The 24,014-nt window shown below is 46.2% G+C and overlaps 1 protein-coding gene across 1 annotated transcript; it reads left to right on the top strand.

Annotated features, from left to right (window-relative positions):
- The first annotated feature begins 21,357 nt into the window (after nucleotides 1-21,357).
- On the top strand, nucleotides 21,358-23,460 carry LOC149868212 (uncharacterized). The gene has a single exon (XM_090038194.1). The coding sequence runs from the start codon at nucleotides 21,499-21,501 to the stop codon at nucleotides 23,122-23,124; it is 1,626 nt and encodes a 541-aa protein (XP_089894320.1). The 5' UTR covers nucleotides 21,358-21,498; the 3' UTR covers nucleotides 23,125-23,460.
- The last annotated feature ends 554 nt before the right edge of the window (nucleotides 23,461-24,014 follow it).

The raw sequence follows: 24,014 nt of genomic DNA, 5'->3' as shown, positions 1-24,014 counted from the left end.
TCTTCCATTTTTAGTCTTTGCTGTTACTCTTGCTCATTTGTACTATAACTACTCAGATGTGGTATATATACACGCAGCTAGGCAAGGCCTTAAATGTCTGTATATCAATGCTCGTAGTTTGGGGCATAAACAGGAGGAACTCGCCTTCAGAATAGCCAGTTCAGACCCAGACATAATATGGCTTACAGAAATGTGGTGGGATTCATCCCACAACTGGGCAGTTAGCATTAGGGGCTATAGGCTTTACAGGTGGGATAGAGAAGGAAGGAAAGGCGGGGGTGTGGCACTCTATGTCAAGGAGCAATACACATCCTCTGCCAGCAGAATGGGGTCAGAAGAGGGGCAAGCTGAAGTGCTCTGGGTCAAGATACAAGGAGGCTGTGGGGAGAGGGATCTAACGGTGGGGGTCTACTACAGACCCCCCAACCAAGGGGAGGAGCTAAACCAGGAATTTTCAGGCCAGCTTGCAGAGGCACTTAGCAAGGGATGTAGTTGCTAAGGTATAGTTGATAGGTGACTTAAATTACCTGGACATCTGCTGGGAGGAACGGTCAGCCAGGTCGGACCGTTCCAGGAGGTTCCTGGCCAAGATACAGGACCTCCACTTAATTCAGGAGGTGCACAGTCCCACCAGAGGAAATGCCCTGTTGGACCTGGTCCTGGCCACAGGTGACAACCTGGTAAGGGGCCTCCAGGTTCTTGACCACCTGGGTGATAGTGATCATCGCTTGCTGGAATTCACCATCCAGCGCAGGGTGTCAAGGGCCTTCAGCAAGGCAGTAGCCCTAGACTTCAAGGGGGCCAACTTCAACAAGTTGAGATTAGTGGGAGAGGTGCTGGGGTTCTCAAGAGCAGGGGAGCTCAGTGCCCAAGATGAGTGGTCATTCCTTAAAGAGACGTTACTCAAGGCCCGAGGGGTGACCATCCCAACAAGAAGCAAGGGGGGCAGGAGTGCCCGAAAGCCCCCCTCACTCACCAAGGGCAACCAGGAATGCCTGATTGCCAAAAAGGAGGTGGAAGGGGGGTGCTATCTCCAAAGAGGAGTATACCTCCTCTGCTCGGGCCTGTAGGGGACTGTCAGGAAAGCTAAGGTGGACATAGAGCTAGGACTAGCGTCCAAGATCAAAGATAATAAAAAGTCCTTTTTCAAATATATAGGGAGGATGAAGAAAGCACCGGGAAATGTGGGACCCCTGCAAGATTCTCTGGGCAATCTGGTGGTTGTGCCAGAGGAGAAAGCAGACCTCTTTAACCAATTTCCATTTTCTTGTGCAGGGACCAGGACTTCCCCACCATGATGCAAGATGGACTCGAGGGGAACGCCTTCAGACCTCAGGTTGGGGAGGACCGGGTTAGAGAGCTTCTAGAGGGACTGGACATGTTCAAATCAGTGGGTCCAGATACTCTCCACCCCAGGGTGTTGAGGGAGCTAGCAGGGGTCATTGCGGGGCCCTTGGCACAGCTTTACGAGCACTCGTGGTGCTCGGGCCAGGTGCCAGATGATTAGAAGATAGCCAACATGGTCCCCATCTTTAAAAAAGGGAGGAGGGAGGACCTGGGCAACTATAGGCCCGTCAGTCTTACCTCAATCCTAGGGAAACTCTTTGAGAAGATCAACATGGAGCACATCAGGGATTTCATAGATTTCATAGACATTAGGGGTGGAAGGGACCTCAAAAGATCATTGAGTCCAGTCCCCCATCCAAAGGGGAGGAAGTCAGCTGGAGTCATAGGATCCCAGCAAGATAAGCATCCAATTTGCTCTTGAAGGTGTTCAATGTAGGTGCTTGAACCACCTCCGATGGCAGGCTGTTCCAGATCTTGGGGGCTTGGACAGTAAAGAAATTCTTCCTTATGTCCAGCCTGAAACAGTTTTGTAGTAGTTTATGACCGTTCGACCTCGTCATCCCTTGGGGCGCTCTGGTGAACAAATGTTCCCCTAGATACTGGTGGTCACCCCTGATAAACTTATAAGTGGCCATCAGATCACCCCTGAGCCTGTGCTTTTTTAGGCTAAGGAGCCCCATGGCTCTCAGCCTGTCATCATAAGGTCTGTTTTCCTGACCTCTGATCATGTGTGTGGCTCTTCTCTGGACTCTCTCAAGCTTCTCCACATCCTTTTTGAATTGTGGAGCCCAAAACTGGACTCAGTACTCCAGCTGCAGCCTCATCAAGGCCGAGTACAAGGGGAGAATGACATCCCGGGATTTGCTTGAGGGCAACCAGCACGGTTTCATTAGGGGCAGGTCATATCAGACCAACCTGATTGCCTTTTATGATCAGGTCACAAAAGCATTGGATACAGGTGTCGCTGTGGACGTAGTCTTTCTGGACTTCAGCAAGGCCTTTGACACCGTCTCCCATCCCGTCCTCATTAAAAAATTAGGTGACTGTGGCATTGATGCCTACACAGTCAGATGGATTGCAGATTGGCTGAAGGGTCATACTCAGAGGGTGGTGGTGGACAGGTCATATTCGACCTGGGGGAAAGTGGACAGCGGAGTCCCCCAGGGCTCGGTCCTTGGCCCCGCACTGTTCAATTTCTTTATCAGCGATTTGGACAATGGGTTGAAAAGCAACCTGTTTAAATTTGCTGATGATACCAAAATTTGGGGTGAGGTGAGAATGCTAGTAGGGAGGGAAAGACTGCAGCGAAACCTGGATAGGTTGCAGGGGTGGGCTAGCAAAAACAGGATGCGTTTCAATACTGACAAGTGCAGGGTGCTGCACTTGGGCAGTAGTAACTAGCAGCACACTTATAAGATGGGAAACTCCCTTCTTGAGAGCACAGAGGCAGAAAGGGATCTTTGAGTCATTATTGACTCAAAGAATGAACATGGGCCAACAATGCGAGGTCATGGTTGGCAGGGCTAACTGGACCTTGTAATGCATCCACAGGTGCATCTCAAGTGGGGCCAAGGAGGTGATCCTCCCGCTCTATGCAACGCTGGTCAGGCCACAGCTGGAGTACTGTGTCCAGTTCTGTGAGCCCCACTTCAGGAGGGATGTGGACAGCATTGAGGGGGTCCAGAGGAGGGCCACCTGCATGATCTGGGGACAACATGGCAGACCCTACAGTGAGAGACTGCAGGACCTGAACCTGTTCAGCCTTCACAAGAGAAGGCTAAGGGGGGACCTGGTGACCGTCTATAAATTCACTAGGGGGGACCAGAAGGGTTTGGGAGAGACCTTGTTTCCCGTAGCGCCCCCTGGCATAACAAGGAATAATGGCCACAAGTTGTTGGAGAGTAGGTTTAGATTAGACATCTGTAAGAACTACTTCACAGTTAGGGCGGCTAGAAGCTGGAACCAACTTCCAAGGGAAGTGATGCTGACTCCTATCCTGGGGGTCTTTAAGAGGAGACTTGATGCCTACCTGGCTGGAGTCATTTAAGCCCAGTTTTTCTCCTGCCCAGGCAGGGGGTCAGACTTGAAGATCTACAAGGTTCCTTCTGACCCTACTTCTATGATTCTATGATATACTAATTCAAATGTTAAAGCACCTTGGTATTCTGTGTATTCATTTTGTTTGACCTTATTTACTTCGTCTCCTAAATCACTCCATTACTTTGCTGATTTATATCTGTGGTGGATCTATCCCTCTGTTCACAGCTCAAGACAGTTTCTGTAGTAGGTTGTATCCAACCCCCCTAACATATGTGAAAATGTAGATTTTAACTATGAATTAAAAATCTAAACTTAGTATGCTTTTCAGGGCAAGTTTGTTCAAGCTATTATGAGTTAAGAAACACAGTTCTGATTCTAATTCAACTCTAACTTTCAGATTTTGGGAAGGACAAAAGATGAGATTTAGAAGCCTGTGAGTTAAAGATGAATCCAAATTGTCTGTTTTCAAAGAATTTCTCATTCCTTCATTTCTTATTCCCTGGTAATGCCTCACATGGTGAAGATTTTCTTTTAACCAAACACTGCGAAGTGCAGCTTCTTCCTTTAATGAATTGGGCAAAATGTTTGCTAGAGTCAAGATGATTACAAAACACTCTTCTCTCCAGAGTCCAACCAATACCGTATTGTACCTGGTGTGCTTATAGCACCTCCCTCCCAAGAAACTGAGGGTTAACTTCACTTTTCAAATTCAACTATCTACTATGTTAAAGGAAGTGGTGGCTTGTTCTGATACAGTTTCAACTTAGATGTTGAGCCTGATACACACTCAAAGCACCCTTATCACATAATTATAACAACGCCATGTGGAATTAGATAGTCATTATAATCCACTGCATGCATATATTTCAGCTAGTATAACTACCCAGCTAAATCCCATCCAGTCAAAAACCATGTATAATCCAATCCGGACAGGTATATAATGTTTGTATCAATGTGATATGAGTACCATTTTTTGAGCTAGCATAATATGAATTTCATAGAAAGGTAAACACTCGGATGTCAGCATCTCTTACTCCCATTAATCCTCCTGTCCTTGTTAACACAAGCTACCAGTGAGTTCAGGCCCAATGCAGTTTGCAGCATTGAACCATTGATAGACTAAGCAGCAGTATAAGTTTACAGAGAAGTATTTAGAGCCCCATTCTGATTCTGGAAAACTAGCAAAAAAGATGAAGACACTGGTGAATGAACAGCATTCACCAAAATGATAAAGTATTTGTAGAACAGAGCAGTCAAATACTCATTCATTCTTGGATTGTCTTCCCAAATAAGAGTGTTTTAATGCAATATTACACATCTCAGTTGTGAAGGTATACAGTGTAACAAGAAAGGTGCAATTGGAAAACTATGCACAGGCAATGTTTGTAATTTAATATGAAAATATTGTTTAGGAGTTTAATGTATTATAATTTACAATACAGGGTTTACAATGAAAAGATAATTTGGTATTAAAATTGCACTGTATTTAAATAATGTAATTTTAATAATGACAGTAAAATGTGATTTTTATAATGCAAGCTAATCATAAACTTTAATAATTGCTTTCATTCAGTTGAAGTTTGTAGAATATGTGAATGCTACAATGAATATCCATGGAACTGTTTAAAATATCTCCACTAAGGAACTATGAAGTACTACTGAGTTTCAAGTACATGTGGCAGGTCCATGCCCCACTCACTGTGCTGCCAGGCTCCAGGTAGCCAACCTGCATGCTGTCACTTCAGCACCCCATGGCCAGAAGCGGACCATGGATTGGTCCAGCTCCTCAAGGCTTCCAGGAGAAAAGGAGTAGGGCTGTCATGCATAAGGGGAACCAGGAAGGGGGAGCACCTGTGGCGCCTCTGGATACCTCCCCACGGCCAGCACAGGCCAGTGGAGCTGCAAACTGATGGACCGCTGGACAGCTTGGCAGCGCTGACTGCAGCAGGGGTTTCCCCACTGCATCTGAGCTCTCTTAAAGGCACAGAGTCCACCCAAACCAGAGGTGGCCTGCACAGACCAGATGGAGGAAAGAAAGGGTCTGGCCTCCAGCGGAGGTGCAGTCACCCAAGGAGCCAGTGCCTCGGAACCAAGACCATACTTACACTGGATGCAGTCCACAAGTACATGCAGGGTGGCGGAAGTGGGATGGAGGTGGCTCAGGACACACTAGCAGGTCCCACCAGAGAAGGAAACCCACCAGGGAGCTGAGCTCCAGAACCCACCATGCTGACATGCCTTCAAGCCCTGAGACCCACAGTTTGGCAATGCCAGGTCCCTAGGGGAAGCAAGGGCATGGGAAGTCACCCCATAGGGTGCTATCAGATGTGGCTCAGGGCCAGCCAATCAAGAGTGCTCTTGGGTCATAGCCCATGTGCACATAGCTTTACCCCACATATAGGGGAGGAGGCAAAGAAGAGGTGCCTGACATGGTGATCATCATTGTCCTACTCACCCACACCCCAGGGAGAATTTCAGTTATAGTATTGTTAAGTTGTTCATTTTCCAATTGGAGACACCTGTACCACCAGCTGGGTAAACAGGGAGGGGACAGACCACCCAGGAGAAGCAGACAGTGCCCACAGCACATCCAGATGCCAGTGACACCCAAGGCAGACACCCAAATGGGAAGGGGTGAAGAGGAGGTAAGGAGTCCCACAGAAGAAGCACCAGCTCAGGCACCAAGACACTGAACAACATCCTCTGGTGGAACCTCAAGTAACATCAAGTCGTGGCAGGAGAGTAGAACCCAGTGCAACACGGTTAGGCCAGCAGAGCAGACCAGCAGCAACATGGAGCGGGCCTGCCACAATCTGGCAAAGGCTAATGTTGTCATAGTATAAATGTATATTGAAATGCAACATTGCATTAGTTTAATAGGCACTGCTCCCTATGGTATGTAGACTTCTTAACACACTAATTTCGAAGCTATGTTTTTTGAGACCTGGATCGTAGGAACTTTGTCCTAGTGTTTCATAGAAAACTGAAGTTGTGGTGAGTTTTGTTCTAGCAAAGGGAAATAGTAATTTCCTTAGAGAGTCAACATCCATATTACTTCAGGGGGACCTCAGCAGACAGTGGACACAAGGGGAAGAATTGTGGTAGGGATCCACACACTGTGCAGTTGCACTGCTGTCAAACATTTCTGTCTGTGTCATCTGCTTTGAGATTTAGTTTCCACACTTGATTTTTCAAACATTAATACAGAGGATGTAATATATTCTAAAGCAGACTGGAATATAGTTTGGAATAAGTGTACAAGGTAACTAACGTTTGTGAGTTTGGTCAATTTTTACACACAGTATTTTTAGGGGCTTTTTTCCTGTTGGTTTTCTTTCTCTGGTCCACCCAAAGAAGATTTACACTTACAATTACCATGAGCAGAACAGGTTATGTATGATTTCCACAGTAAATTAAAGAAGGCTCTGTAATCTAGGGCACCACAAATGTACTTTGATCTTTTTAACTTATGGTGCTTTTTTCCTTACAGCTGGCAAGTGGAGTGGTACAGATAAGTCTGCACCACATCATGGAGATCTTTGCGTAAACTGAGGTGAGTGTTAGATAGATTATGCCTTGCATTGTGCCTTCTTTGATCTGCACATATTTTGCTATTTGATCCCTGCATTGCACATTAAGCCATGTATTAAGTAGTTCTTTCTCATTTGTCTTTCAGATGTTGCCAGGTATTACACTGGACATTCTGTATGTTTTTTCACGTATACTTAAAATTGAATATATTTAATGTTCCCTTATGCTGCTATGTTTCATTTACAAAGATTTATTCTATATACTGAAAATTTTACTTCTTACCAAAAATATATTATCCTGGAAGCAAATTGAGTCAAATGTTCTCTATGTGCCTGTAATTCTTCTGCAATTGTGTGAAGTGTGAAAATTCATTTGACTGTTTTTAGTGAAAGATACGAGGGGTGGGAGATAGAAACTGTTTTACTTCTGCCAAGCAAGCATGGCAAAGTACAGATGATATATTTCATTGTTGGAGAGAGGATGGAAGAATATGCTTCCAAAATGCATCACCAAATTTGAGGAGGGAAAAGGGATTTGAGATAAATATATGTATTTCTCCATCATTGATACAGTGGATATTATTACATAGTATGACCTAATCAAACAAAAGAACTAATTAAAGATCAATTAATAAAAATAGATGTGGCTTCCAGGCAACAAACTTCTTAAAATCATTGATTTCCATAGCTGTAGGATAGAAGCCAATGGTAATTTCTTTTCTGAACTGGGAACAAAATATTCATTTTTGCTTTTTGCTGGAAAGTGTTGATCAGAAAAAAAAGTAAGTAGTAGATTTCATAAAACTAAACAGGGCAGAATTTCCTCGTTATTTAAATCAGATACTTGCCAGCAGAATGTACAGGAGAAATGGTATGGTTGAATTGATTAATGGTATTTTGCTGTATTAATCAGTACCCTAGAGTGGCGCTAGGAGGCAATCTAGAGACAGCCTGCCTAAGGAAACGTAGCCAAGATCCTGACATCTGTAATCATGTAAAAGTTCCATAGCACTTTTCACAATGGGGATTATTAGTTGTTATGTCTAGGTCAAATTCCACTTGAGTTATAACATTAAGCGTAATGTCCCCCATGTAACTTTAAATGAAAAAAATTGTGTGCCAGTGATCCATATACTGCTTTACCTGTAATCTGACCACCAATTTATCATGCTGGGGTAATTTCTAAAATATCAAACCCATAAACAGGGTTTTAAGTTTAGGTACCTGCCTGAATTTACCGTTTACTTCTCCCCCCCCCACTCCCCTCTGCCCGGCTTTCCTCCCCTCCTCTCCCCTCCCTCTCTAACCTTTGTTTTCCTAATTTCTAGCTATTTACTATTACCTTGCTTACCATTAGCACTCCTTCACCCATTTTTCCCTGTCCCCCCCACCCTTCTCTACCCATTGGTTTCCTAATTTCCACCTATTTACATTCTCACTGACATTCTGTCACACTTCTAGCTTCTTTCACTCTTTGGAGATCTCAGAACAACAACAGAGTATCCTTATGCTTGAAGAAGAGTACTTGTGCCTGAAAGCTTGCAAAGAACTTTGTTCCACCTACTCAGTTGGTCTAATAAAAGATATCACATCTACCCAAAGAAACTTGCAAACCTATAAACAGTTTCAAATAGCTGAGCATCTATGTTAAATCACCTTGCCAGAGAAATATTTCCTTCTTTGCCCCAAATTTGAATGTTTCCCCTGATTTCAAAAAATGATATTTAATTCACAGCTCAGTGGTATGTTCTAGTCTAAATATTGCATTCCATTCCATTCCTAGTCCTTGTGGGCCCTTTTAATCCTCAAAGGTCCCAAAGGTTGCTACAGTATGACAAGTGGGGCTATTATAGCTACCTATTATTAAAACTAACTGATACTTTCCAGTATAAAACCATATTCTTATAACTTATACCTTTATCAAATGTTAACCATGTGGACTAAAATTTTCACGCCACAGATCTGAACTTTTTGAAAACCAAATCAAAAATAGTTCAGCCATTCCTGAGAACAAAGCTAGGGAAAATACTTAATCTATGTGGACTTTATTTTGAAAAGCAATAGCACAGGCATGTTTAAGAGCAAGGACTTGACATTTAGCAAGTGAAAGACCATTGTTTCAAGGATGTACCTTTTGCCATCCCTATAAAAAGAGGCCTAAGTGGCTGAATCCAGACGAGCACAGCCATGCAGCACCACAGACCACACATTCAGGTGTTCTCCATGCAGCATGGCCAGGGGGGTGGGGAGGGGGAGATTTGACCCCAGGATCTCCCCGTGTCAAAAAAAAAACCAAAATGAAAAAAAAGCAGGGCAGCAGACTAAGAACTGGTTTCTCCAAAGAGGAGGGACCCACATCGTCTGACATGACCCATATTGGTGGCACCACTTAAGCAGTAGGTATGGGCAGTCAGATCAGATGAAGGGTGATGGGGCAGCTAGGAGTGGTTGGGCATGGAGACTGGAACCAAGAACTAAAGGGTTCTTTCTTTCTGTCTAGAGTGTGCGGGCAGGTCTTGCAGGCCATAAGCCCAGGCCTTGTCCCTGAGGCACAGACCTTCGGGCCAGCTTGTATATGGTTTTACTGTCCTCCATTTGTCACTCTCCTGGAATAAATGTTTCCTAAAAGTCAAAGTCTTTCTTTGTTTGTTTCTTTCTTTCTTATGGCTTTAGGAATAAGAGCTGTCATCACAATTTTAATTCCAAATTTCCCAACCAGACCAATGCCCTGTTGGAAAGCAAGTATAACTCTAGGATGTCACCCTCAAACTTATATCTGGGGAAAGATGTTATTATGTGCTCCATGGTTTGGTCAGGGTTTCCACAGCCATAGCCAGGCAAGGTTTTTAAGCACAACTTGTATATCAGGTGGCCACACTGGCCATGTTCAGTACGTATCCTATTAAGGGTTGTCCACATGCTCCATAGAAGGTTGATGCCTGATTGTTGCATTGTTGGGGTAGAGACAAGGTATTTATTTGGGAAACTGTTTTCTGCCCAAGCTTTCCTCCAAGATTCTTCAGTGTCGTGGTATAGGAGGTGCTCAGTTCATGTCAAAAAAGGTTTTCATGAAATCATATGACAAGTTGGGAGACATTGAAGGTCTCTGTGGATGGGTAGGTCCAGATTATTATTGATACACATTATTTCCCTATATGTTGCTGCATTTGATTGAACAGAGGAAGGAGTAATGTTTGAAAGTACTGGTAGTCACTGCACTGGAGTTGATATCAAAGTTTCAGAAAGAGTTTTTATTACTGAGTAGAATTGTATGTCAATGAGTTTGGTATGTCGACTTGGGGCCCAGACAGATGCATAGTACTCAGCTGTTGAGAAAACCAGGGCTATGGCAGGAATGCAGAGAACAGCTGGCAAGCTTTTGGATGATGTTTATGCATAGCTTTGTTTTCATGGCAGTCTTTCAAAGGTGATAATGGTAGGTTAGAGAGCAGTCAAGGGTCACCCCAAGGTAAGTAGGAGTCAGGTTGTGATGTGCTTTTTCTCCTCAGAAGGTGATATTGAGGGTGATATGTGCCTTGTGATTTTCAAGATGGAATACGGAGATGATAGACTTGGTTGGATTTGGTTCTATCCATGTATCAAAGTATTCAGCCATTACTGATAAAGCAGATAAAAAAATCTATGAAGGCAGCCCTGGTCTTGACTGCAAGCTTTCCTTGGCCTATGATACTGTGTGGAAAGATGGACTGATGCTCAAACTGTCCCTGCTGCTGTCAACTCTGTGTTCCTGGGAAACCTTGGTGCAGTACCCAGCCTGTCTGACTCAAGAAGGTCCCCCCTCCTCGCCCTCCCACCACCTCTGGCTGAACCAGAACTGATCAAAAGAAGGACTTACAAAGAGCAATGAAGATGCAGTGAGAGACACACCTAAATCCTTCTGGATAAGGGTGACAGGATTAAGACAACTTCCCTAGTCTCTTTTGCATCAGAGATGGGAAAGGGAGCCACCTCCATTAGCATTTAGAATGGAAAACAGAGATTCCAAGGCAGGGACTGCACTGAACTCTGGGACCAGAGAAGCATGATGGGGAATCCCTGCTCCAAATACTAATCAGCCCACATCTGCACACACCTGCCTCAGCATTTATCAGACCAATTCTTGCAATGACTCCTTTATTGGTACCCAAAACACTGATTCTGCCTGTCTGCATTGTGAGCTCCATCAGAGTAATGCCACCCATATACAGGAGCAATCAGTTCCTATTATCCAGCATATCAGCCATCATTTACCCATAAACAAACCTAGCGTTCTCCCTTGAGCCACTGGTGGTTCCCTACAAAAACTGCTACCCAAGCTTAAGTTTCTGTTCTGGTGCTCTGATCCAAACACTGCACCAGTTTCACTTCCCTGCCTGGAAAACCTTTACTGATCATGCTGAGGGCTCTGCCTGTCTGCAAGCTCCAACAAACACCTGGGAACCTCAACCCGTTCAGCTTCACTGAGTGGTGAGATCCCAACTCTCTTTCTCTCACTCTCTCCCTCTTTGTTCCAGCCCACTTTCTAAACCTCAGACTTGGTTTAATCCCTCTCTCCCTTACTCCAGGCACAGCTTTCTAAACCTGACTTTTGCTGATCAAACTTGAGCTAGGCTTCCCTAAATACTCAATTGATACTGTGTAATATTGTAACTGCTTTGTTTGTTTGTGTCTCCTTGGATTACTACTAGTGTCGTAATAAGTTTCATGTACCTGGCAATAAAATAACTTTTATGGTGAAGCTGGTTGCCGCACTGTCTCTGAACCTCATTTGTTCTTCCTTCTCCTCAGCCTCCCCATGTGCTCTGCAGCAACGCTTCTTTTGCCTATGCCAAAGATCCCTGTAAAGCCCAAAAATCCTGTGGGGTTTGCTCATCAAAGGAATTACTACCAGGACAGTTGGGACAAGAGATGGGGAAGTGCTGAGTTGGGGGATTTGAGGGTGCCAGCCTGTTAATGCTGATTGACCCGGCCCGGCTCAGACACTGTTCCTGTGCTGAGTTCAGGGCACATAAGGGTAGCAGCCTGAAAATGCTAAGCAACCCTGCACATTCAGACTTGGTCTGATAACTTTTGTGTGTCTAACTACATTTTATTGTTGCCCTGCTGAACTAAGTTCTGTGCTGAGTCCGGGGCATATGAGGGTGTCAGCCTATAAATGCTTATTGACCTAGCTCGGCTCAGACATGCTCTGTTCCTGTGCTGAGTCCAGGGTATATGAGGGTGTCAGCCTACAAATGCTGAGTAACCCTGCCTGCTCAGACGTGCCCTGTTAGTGTGTGTGTGTGATCAGTTTGGTGGCTGGAGGAACCCTTTCCCACTGAAACAAAGCCTTGCAAGGTAGCTCCATCGGGGGTGAGGACTTTCAGAAGGGAGAGGCAGAGCTCCATATAGAAACACAAGTGATACAAGCAGCACATTGATAGAATTACAGAGACCCCAGAAACATAACTGTAATAAATGAGCGCACCCCAAAGGGATGGGCAAATCTGATAATACTGCTGCCATGTACCAAATTACTCCAGCTGTTGTGGACCTGGACAAGCAACAGAAGGATGAAGATCTACCTGTGAGATAAGGTCAGCACTCCAAGAGTACTCAACAACAGCTTCCCACAGGGTAGTGTTCTGGCACCGACACTTTTTAACATCTACATAAGTGACATGCCCTACACATCATTGTGGAAATTTATCTCTACTGATGATATCGCTTTGACCACACAAGGAATACCTTTTTAGGATACTGAAGCCACACTGAACAAAAGGGTTGAAGGAAAGAAACTGAGTAGTAAATGAGACAGATCTGATGGAGAGTTGATGCATGGGGAGAGAGTAGGGAGTGGCTGGACAAAGGGACTGAAATGAAGAGCTGTGGTGGTAAACAGATTACACAATAAGCCTGGGGACTGTTTTCAGTGGAGACAGAAAATATGGACAAGCAAATGACTAGAGGCCAAACAGAAAGAGAGAGAGAAAAAGAGAGAAGAGTGGTGTGATTGGGACACAGCAAAAAGGATCATGATTTCAGGGTTTGACAGAAGAGACCATGGCCACTGAAGCACAGAGTCTAGAGAGCAGCCCAAGTTTCCTGAGTCTCAATGTTCCTCTGCTGCTGGGCAATGTCTTTGTGCTTCATTCTCTTCTAGTGCTGGTCCACATAGAGGACAACACAGATGGATCTAGGATTTTGAAAAAGGCCGGTAAAGATAGTGTGGCGCTTTATCACATACAACACATAGTTTTCTCCAGGTAAAAAAGAAACTAGAAACTTTACTAATAAACTGGGGCTCAGGGCTGAAGCAAAAACAAATATAACTATATCAGAATATGCACTAATTTGCTATATCATATGTATAAAAACACAACAAACTAGGCAAAAAATAATCAAATAATGTTGTTTCATTAGTCCTGTAGAATTAAATGTACACCTCTTTCTTCACATTCATAAAGCAAAGTCTAGTTTTCTTGAGCATCTTGATAATTCATCCAATGCTCCATTGAAAGTTATTTAAACCCCTGAGTTAATGTTCTCCTGAGTTAAGATTTCCACCCTGAGTTAATGTTTTTAGCTAAAGTTAAAGACAGTCTGCAGAGTTGTAAAATAGGAGCAGCACTACCAGGAGCAGCTAGCAGACAGCAGAATTGCAGAATAAAGGATAGTTTGATCAGTGGAATATCAAGTCCATCAAAAAAGAGAAAGGATCATTAACACCTATGGAATGAAATGCTTAGAAAGAACAAGGTAGTTTATAATGATCTATAAAGTCAAGTGACTGCCTCACTGCTGCCTGAATAGAGATGCTGCTACTACTGTGAGGCAGCTGTTTTTTAACTTTGGGTGGGCAGGAATCAAAGAGGAGTGCAACTGGATCCACCCCTGGAGAACAACAATCTAAGCCTGCTATCACTTCGGTTGTTAACTCAAGTGACAGAGATCCATACAGTGGACCAGTGACTCCAACTACTGAGGAACCATTTGGGTGTCAGTATGATGCAATACAATAGAATTTTTAGGGGTGGATGTTAGTTTGTTTAAAAGGCAGAGCTCATTTGCACGCATGGAGTAGGCATACAATGTCTCAGTGGAGTGCTGCTTTGCACTTAGATATACCCGTACCTTAGCCTTGGGTGTTTCTCCAGGGTTATGAGACAGCTGAATTGAGGGGCTTCAAGGATCTATATTTTGGTACACAGTGAGGCAGACCATGCCTAAGTGATATTGTAGATCTAGTCTTAATTGTTTGTTCCTCATTTTCTGAGTGACTATGAGTTGTAGAAGTGCTGAGCACTCAGAGCTGTAATTGAACTCAACTGTCATTGCATTATGAACATTTGAAGTGTTATATAATAATGTGTTCTCAGAAAAAATCAAGTTCCTAGGCATCTCAAATTGGACATTTAAATTAGTGGATCTTTTTCACCTGAATCTCTTTGCACCTTGTCATGGAAATTTTTTGAGTATGTGCTGCCAGTACAGAAGAGGTTAAACTGACATGCGCAGTTTGAAGCTGTGAGTGGAAATTTCCAAGGCTCACCCAGTCCTTGCCCCCTGGGTGACCTGCGGAGCTGTCAATCATTGTTGACCTACTTTCCCCACAGACGCATGCTCAGATTGTGTCAGCTCCTGACTGAGAGCATGCTCAGTCAGAACCTGACATGAGGTAATCGGACTAGAAATTTCTCTGCGGAGAGCACGTTGATTGGCTACTAAATTGATATAAAAGTTCTGTGAGCCCCTCCCTGGGGGTGGTGTGTGGTGGTGTGTGGTGGTGTGGTGGTGGTGTGTGAGGGGAGATCGCGCGGACCAGAGACAGAGGCTGCTGCTGCAGGGACTGTTCTCTGAGTCAGGCTTCAGGGCCTATTGATCTCCTCCTTCGGTGGCTTATTGCTTATTGTACTACGGTTTTGACTACGTTCATCTGGCTTCCTGACTTACCTTTCGAACTGATTAACGGCTTACGATTTCGGATCACCCTATGGACTTTGTTTAACCCGGTTCCGGACCATCGACCTCGGCTTTCTTCACCAACTACGACTCTGCTCATCCCTCCAACTGACGTCTCCGCTGCATCACCTTCTGGCTACTGACCTCGGCTTTTCTCATTCGACCACCCGATTCGTCCATTGCTGTGGACTGGCGTCACGCGGTTCAACATCACCGTGTTACAGTTCGTTTTATTGTTTGTTTCGTTGTTTGTAATCCCCATTTATGAGCTGTTGACCAGCCCTGGGACTAGGTCTTCGGACTGAACCTCGTGGGCCAACAGACCCCTTTGTTGTTAATTGTTTGTTTGTGTTCCAACTGTAACTGAAGACCTTTCTGCCTACGCCTGAAGCGTAAGTCAAATAAATTCACCTGTTTTTCCTCAACCCGCTCCGAGTCCCTAACTCCAGACTCTACGCCGCTAATCCCACCTGTCCGTATCTGATTGCCACCCCGGCCCACCGTGACCTTGGGGCCCGATCCTTCGGTTTTCCCCGACATGGCGTCACGAACAGGATCAATGGGAGGCGTATTGGAGTCGGAGATTATAAGGAGTTGCCCATGGAGCAACCGAGTCCGGCAGACCATCGGTGCCGAGGACTTATGGGACCACATAGCATTCCATCAGGCCGCACCGGCTGAAGGAACTGTGAGCGGGTACCTGTCCCTCCGGGGAGAAAGTGGGGAAGAATGGGCCGTTCGGCTCACCCCAAGTGCGCTGGGTTGTATTCTCCAGGATCCTCGGGCCGTTTACCGCCCAAGGGGGGAGACCGGGACCGTAGCCCTGGCCCGTAAGAAACCTTCGGGCATGGCAACTTCAGGCCCGGATCGAGAATTTGCCCGGTGCATAAAGTATGTGAAGGAGGGTGGTGAGGATACCCCTCCTGACGGGTTTAACTGCCCGACCCTTGCCATCGGGTCTAGGGGGCATGAGCTCTTGGTCCAGCTACGAGAGTGCCTGGAGAAGGACGGCAGAAAAATAAAATGGTCGGGACCCCGTTGGAAGAAAGGCCGTATAATAAATGTGCTTTTTCGGGAGTATGTTGTCTTACTGAGGGAGCTAACTGACACTAGGGCCCAGCTCATGGCAGCAACCAGAGCTGTGACACAAAAATTGGCCGAGCGGCCATTACAAGATGGCGCCGACCAAACTGTCAGCGCGCCAAAACCAATGCTGACGTCACGACGCCCAGCTCCACCCATCCCGAGCCTGCCTTCCGGGAAAACCCCGTCTATGATTCCGCCCACCGAGAGCCGGCCTCCCGCAACAGCGCCACCTGCTGTACGCAAGCCACCACCTCCGTACGTCAGCCAGCGCCACCAGGAGGACGTACGCGAGAATTGCACCCAAACGGATAACGAAGACTGCAACAAAGTAATTAAGCACAGCATAGGAACGGAAACAACTGAAACAACAAGCGAAGATAAGACTAACAACGTAACCATAAGGAAATCAAGAGTGAGCACGAATACTATTGGAACCGATACGAATGATGTAACAACAAGAAGCTTAACGATTAAGACGAGTACCATCGGAACAAACACAAGCAACGGATTAATAGAAATGACTAAACCAGTAACCAAGATGAATTATACAAACGAAACCATAAGTGCTGATGAAACTGAGAACGACTTCATAAGAGTAACACGAAATAAACCAAGCCAACAACACAACGATTACACCGAAGAACTGGTATCTGCTTTTCCCATTGCAGTCCAAAAATGGGTAACTGATCCTCAGGGTCAGACAAGACAGACCATCACGACACGAACCAGAACACGCTCTGAGATGAATGAATTGAGAAAGGAAACCGGCATACGAAATGATGAAACACCGATTGCCTGGTTGGGGCGTTTAGTAGCAGAAGCAGGGAGTGAGACCATCAATCAAGATGAAGCCTTGCAGCTCGTGCGCAATTCAGCTTGGAGCCGAGCTAAAGTAGTGGACCCGGTGCCAGTGCTGGCCAATTATTATTGGCCAATACCCATTCCAGCTCTGGTTACCGAGGCACTTCAGAGGAAGATCCACACCTGGCACGAGGGACATGCGGGTCGTGCGAGTGCTACCTCACTGGTGTATACAGTGATCGGAGCCTCATACGCCATGTGGAACCCAGCCCACCAAGCTTTGAATTTGACACCTGCTCAGGTGCAGGGGGCATGGCCACACAGATATGTACTATCATCTGGGGATGTACCTTGTTTACAAGAAGCGGTCGATGCCGCCACTGAAATCTACGGTGGGAATCAAAGTATTACCGCGAGGTTATTACTAAGTACATCCGTGAATGGGCCCGTTATCCATACTCTGGGACAGCTCGACCAGTTAAGAGGAGCCATGGAGAAGCAACGACATCAAAAGAGTGTAAGCTTCGACAGGGATGAGAAATGGGAATCAAGATATGTACACATGATTGAGCACAATCAAAAAACTACTGATAAAAACCAACGGAAACCACCTCGAGTGTCACCACAGGAAACAAGAAAATATTACTCTCGATCTTCTCCGCCGCCAGCCCGTACAAGTTACTCACCGCCCCAGAGGACCCCTCTAGAAAGAGCCATGTTTGGGTTCCTTCTAGACAAGTCTGGCCTAAGTAAGGAACAACTGAGAGCCCTAAGAGATGAGGGACAGCGAGCTCTCGCCAGAGCTCTAGGGTTTGTTGAGAAGACCAAGCCAAAAAACGAGTGATCGCCATCGGCGTAAGTCCGGCGATCGATGGCTTGACCAGCTCAGAAAAGCGACAAACGGACTCAGCAATCGAAGTAACACAAAGCGAACGTAAGCGAAACGAACCTAAACCGAACTCAAACGAGGAAACGATTAACGAATTGAAACGAAGCAAACTTAAACGTGATGAAGCAAAACTAAGCGGACAAACCGAACTGAAACGGCGTAACCCAGAACGAAACGAACCAAAGCGTAACGAATCTACACGAAGCGAAACTCAACGAAGCGAATCCAAACGACGAAATGAAAAAACCGAAGTAAAGCGAAGAACACAAACCGAACTTGAAGAAACCGTGATAACCGAACCAAAACGTACCAAAACGAAACAAAGTCTGAAGCATAACGAAACCGCACGAAACGAATCGAAACAAAACCAAGAAAAACCAAGCGTAACGGAAACTATTTTGTCTGAAGGAGTACAGGAGAGGGTTGGAGAAAAAGACATGGAAGCCCGAACCGGAAAACAAAAGATATTGGTAGCGACGAACCACATGAAACTCTTTGATAGCGATCCTCGACCGTACGCCTCAATAGAGATACAGAACCCCGATGATCCACACGACATCACTACGGCAAGATTCCTACTAGATACAGGGGCCCAGGTTAATGTCATCAAACCGTCGATCCCACATCATCGTACCAACAAGGTAATGATGGTTCAAGGCCTCAATGCTGCTACTGCAACAGCTCGTGTGAAATTTACCGTCAAGGGCCATCCCAAACGACTGGATGCGGTCCTCGGGAACGTGAACATTTTAGGAATCCCTGGCATTCGCACTTTGGAACTGAAACATAAGGTGTCAGAAGTCCTACCTATCATGACTGTACCTAGACCAGAGTGGCATACACCCTCGCTAAAAATCCACTCCCTATGGCGGTATACTCCGATACCAACGAAAGTGCATCTTCAGGATCCTCTGGACACCTTGCTAGACGACTTGGTCCGTGAAGGCTCCATCAGGCGAATACAGGCGAGTACTTACCTTTCCCCAGGTTGGGGGATACCAAAGCCTGGAAGACCAGACGCCGTACGCCTCGTTGTGGATTACCGTGAGGTTAATAGACGTTGTGTAGCACTGACCCAACCTTCATCGAGTACGCTGCCACAGAACCTATATGAGATGGCCAATTATCAAGCCCATGACTGGGTGGGCACGACTATAGATCTGAAGAACATGTTCTATTCCATACCTATCGACGACTCTGAGGGTATCCTCAACATGTGCATCAGAGGGAAAATGTTTCACTGGAACGTATGTCCGCAGGGCTATCGAAATGCTCCAGCCTTAGCCACCAGTGCTATGAATGACACCCTTGACAGATTCACCAAAAGCAACGAAATCGCCAAGTCCATCCGAATCTGGGCTTACCTCGATGACATCGCCATCATGGGTAGGAACGCAACCGAAGTAATCCAAGTCACGACCGATCTCATCCAACATTTAACTACTGAAGGATGGATCGTAAATAAAGAAAAATCTCAACTGCACCCGACGAGTGAGATCACGTTCTTAGGGACTACCTTTACTCGTGACCTCCGTAAAGGCGTGGCCCATGATGATCTCTCCTTTGATTTATGGAAAAACAAAGAATTATCAAAGAAGGTAGACTTTCAATCCCTGCTGGGAAGATTGAATTGGGTCCGACATTTCATCACTCCTGATCATCTCCCAGTTATAGCTCGGATTCAGAGGCAAATTCGAGAGAAGTCCAGGCGCCAAACCCCCTGGACCCCAAAGGATGATAAAGCATTACACAACCTCGTAATATCTATTCGGGGAACGAATCTTCACGCGATTGATTTTGATTCGCCATTAACGGTCACGGTGGGATTTACAACAGAGCACATTTTCACCACGGTAAAGAATACAGATGGAAACTTAGTATTTCTCGCTCATCGTACCATCCGCACGAACCAACATCGATATGGTGCCATAGGCAAAACCCTCCTAGCCGCTCAGCTGGCAGAACCACTCGCTGTCGGCCAAGGGCGATTGCAGGCAGTAGGAGCAACTTTGATACCTCGCCTAGCTCACGACCGACCCGATCCATGTTTCCATGGAGAACCAGCCACATGGAGTGCTTTAGTCTTAAATCACTTATACCATTGGAATGCATGGAAGTACGAGGATCTACCGCCGCCCCCGATCATTGACACAACACTACACCTCACATTGTACGGAACAACCCAGCCGGCTTGGATGGCGTCGGATGGTTCCACCCGTGAAGGCGGGAAGTATGGTTTTTATTGTCATCCATGCTGCATACACGATATCAAACCCGGCTGTGAGTCAGCCCAACGTAATGAACTCCTGGGATTCCATGCAGTTACACAGCACTGCTTAGAAAACCACGACGCGACTCTCCCTGTCCCAATCATCGCTATTGATTCTCATTACATCTACGAGATAATAACTGGTACGACTAATCCGACTGAACACCTTGACATTTGGGAAGACACATACCGACTGTTGTCGCAGTTCACGATCCTACCACTAGTCCGCCACACACGTTCCCATAGGAATGACACCGACCCGGTACACGCTACAATCGATGAGTTGCTACGACCAGTACCTAATGATGAAGTACTCCCCCTAGACGATACGAGCGAACCCTCGCCACGACTAGTACTCCCCCTAGACTAACCCTGATGAACTGATGAAGTTCCCCTTAGACGATACGAGCGAACCCAGGCCACGACTAGTAACTAATGATGAAGTATTCACCCTAGACGAAACGAGCGAACCCATTTGTATTGACCCCTACCTCACTTGGTTGCACGAGCGATGGAGTCATCCAGGCCCCAAGGCATGCTACTCCCGATGGCGTGAGACCATAGTAGAAAAGCCACAGTATGGCTTACATCGTGACTGGAGGCGCGTAGTCCAAGCCTGCGCAGCCTGTGCAAAGGAGAAAGTACATCCAACGAGGAGCACGCAAGGAGCCCTCGCAAAAGAAAATTTCAACCCAGGTCAAACCTGGCAAGTCGACCTTTTTGGGCCATTACCTGGAGCCTCAGTCCCAAATAAGGGGCTACTCGTTATTGATCTCGGCTCTCGGCTAATGACCGTCATACCCCTTCGGAAGTCCCACGCCGCAGCAGTTACTACAGCCTTAACCGCCGTCTTCGCGATGTGGCAAGTTCCCACCACAATACAATCGGATGGTGGGCCACCTTTTACATCGAACACTGTCGAAAAATTCGCTAGGTCATATAACATCACATGGCATCATCATCTTCCTTACCATCCCCAGTCCAATGGGGTTGTGGAACGGGCCATAGGACTTTATAAAGAAGCGCTCCGAGTAACGGGAAATGGGAGTTATCGAAATTGGACAGTCCGTAATCATGAGATCCTAATTAATCTGAATGCGACCAAACCCTTGTGGGAACAATCTACGGAAAAACCAGTCGAACCATGGGAGAAGAAATTTGCAGACAACGAGTTAGTGTGGGTCTCCCTTCCAGACCATAACCATCGCCATCCTAAAGTTTTGCAAGGCGTAATACAATCTGCAGAGAGCTATCCGAACACCTACTTGGTCACCCTTACAGATAGCGGACGGACCATACTCACCCACCACAACTGGCTATCGAGACGCTCTAATACAGAAACGATTCTACCACAAGACGTTAACCATACCAATGAAACTACTTAAAGTCACAGCTCCTGTCCTCCCAGCAAGGGGGCAACTGTTTGTCCCTTATTAAGTGCTGGAAGGTACAGGAGAAAGAGGTCTATAGGAAAAAAGGACACGTTCTGTTGTTTTGTTTATGTTTGTCGTTTCAGGTTATCGGATCATTCCTCAGAGGATTTGAGAGGAGCCTGGAAATTAGAGTGACAACTTAAATCAGACAAGGCTACAAAGATGCCAAGAAGACAAAAGGACTTTGGAGTACTCTGGGTTTTGATGTGTTGTAAATATGTTACTTTTGTATCTACGGTATCGATCTCAGATTCTGAGCGGTCTCAAAATTCGGTTCTGTACTTGTTGTCAATGTGGGCTAATGCCACGGGAGACGACGAGAATGGTAAGGGATTGACCGCGTGTCTTAAAATCCCTCTGTCCGTAGAGGATTCGGTCCTCATCCCATATTCAGTACCGTTTGACATCGAAACATGGTTTACCAAGGTCTCAGAAAGTGGGGAGAATGTTATCAATATCTCTGTCCCCTTGATGGGAGGAGGCTATATTCTGACTAGTTACACTTGGCCCCGTGGATTTAATCTCACCACTCTCTCGCTAATCACTCGACCACCTCGTGAGGAGTGCTGGGAAAGGGAAGCTCCATGCGCTTGTTCCACTATCCCATGGGGGATACACCCCGAAGGTGAGGATTGGTCTCGACCAGACATGTCGCTAAAGTGGGACCCCCGCTCAATTATCCCACCTTGGCACCTCACCCTCGTTCCCAGGGGAAGGAAAACTTCCGACCCTGAGGTCGTCCTCTCACCCCTCGTAAAGCCTACTCCCTTGGTGGTGTGGAACGAATCATTAACAATCGATCTAACTCAGCCAGGCCCCAGGGGAAACAATTCATTGTTTAGTTTTTATTACCCCATATTACGAGCGGTGTTAGTAAGTGCTCTCTGCCATGGTGTGGAACAACCCATTAGACAATCCGGCCCCCCGGAAAGGACTAGGCATGCTTTTCCTGCCCCAGGTCGATGCTCTGAATTGAGTACACCAGCACCTTTGGGAATGGTATGGGCATGCTCGGACGGGCGATTGTACACCACCCTACCAGCTACATTATCAGGTGTACAGTGTTTCTTGAGTTCGATTTTATTTTGTCCACCTCTACAGGCTTCCACGGCACACCCGCCGAGTCCCCTTGTGTCACACCGAGATAAAAGATCTCGTACTCCGGTGTGGAGTTCTTTAACGAGTGGGGAAAAAGTTGCCCAGGGACTCAGTTGGGGTTTTGAGGGTCTCTTTTTCTGGGGACTCGCGATCGCCAAAGCCCGGATAGCATTAGCACAACTTTCTGAGCAGGTTGAGTTACTCGCAAATCATACGGCCACGGGTTTTGACCTCGTAGACCAACAGCTACAAGCAGTGTCGCGCATGACTATGCAGAACCGATTGGCGCTAGATGCACTCCTCATCCAGCAGGGAGGACTGTGCCAGTATTTGAATCTGTCCCACGATATGTGCTGCATAGCCATCCCTAATGTCAGCGTCCCACTACAAGGTCAAATCATCAAAATCCGAAAAATTGCAGAGGAGGTCAATTCCATTGCGGGAATAGGAAAAGGATGGCTGTCTAGAATATTCAATTGGTTGGGCTTTAATGTGTCGTCATGGCTAACGAATTTATTAACACCATTGTTATCGTTTTTATTCGTGTTCTTAGTTATCGTTCTTATTGTTAGTTGTATTTCTAAGATTCTGACACGGAAGGTTTCAGCTTTGTCTGTACACGTGTATTCCATCGTTCCCTCTCCCGATAAGTTTCGGAACGACGACAACACCGAGGGGGAGGAGGTATAATTCGGCCTTCTAGCTTCTGTGCTGACAGCAAGGGGGCATGTCATGGAAATTTTTTGAGTATGTGCTGCCAGTACAGAAGAGGTTAAACTGACATGCGCAGTTTGAAGCTGTGAGTGGAAATTTCCAAGGCTCACCCAGTCCTTGCCCCCTGGGTGACCTGCGGAGCTGTCAATCATTGTTGACCTACTTTCCCCACAGACGCATGCTCAGATTGTGTCAGCTCCTGACTGAGAGCATGCTCAGTCAGAACCTGACATGAGGTAATCGGACTAGAAATTTCTCTGCGGAGAGCACGTTGATTGGCTACTAAATTGATATAAAAGTTCTGTGAGCCCCTCCCTGGGTGTGGTGGTGTGTGGTGGTGTGGTGGTGGTGTGTGAGGGGAGATCGCGCGGACCAGAGACAGAGGCTGCTGCTGCAGGGACTGTTCTCTGAGTCAGGCTTCAGGGCCTATTGATCTCCTCCTTCGGTGGCTTATTGCTTATTGTACTACGGTTTTGACTACGTTCATCTGGCTTCCTGACTTACCTTTCGAACTGATTAACGGCTTACGATTTCGGATCACCCTATGGACTTTGTTTAACCCGGTTCCGGACCATCGACCTCGGCTTTCTTCACCAACTACGACTCTGCTCATCCCTCCAACTGACGTCTCCGCTGCATCACCTTCTGGCTACTGACCTCGGCTTTTCTCATTCGACCACCCGATTCGTCCATTGCTGTGGACTGGCGTCACGCGGTTCAACATCACCGTGTTACAGTTCGTTTTATTGTTTGTTTCGTTGTTTGTAATCCCCATTTATGAGCTGTTGACCAGCCCTGGGACTAGGTCTTCGGACTGAACCTCGTGGGCCAACAGACCCCTTTGTTGTTAATTGTTTGTTTGTGTT

This window comes from Crocodylus siamensis, chromosome 3, assembly GCF_052110815.1.
Source record: "Crocodylus siamensis isolate JL-2025a chromosome 3, ASM5211081v1, whole genome shotgun sequence".
Classification (NCBI taxonomy): Eukaryota; Metazoa; Chordata; order Crocodylia; family Crocodylidae; genus Crocodylus; species Crocodylus siamensis.
The sequence above is the reverse complement of the archived record's forward strand: the minus strand, read 5'-3'. Positions and strand labels throughout refer to the sequence as shown.

Bases quoted from the DNA above. Each gene is read 5' to 3' on its own strand.
- LOC149868212 (XM_090038194.1), top strand. From the start codon at position 21,499: ATGCCAAGAAGACAAAAGGACTTTGGAGTACTCTGGGTTTTGATGTGT.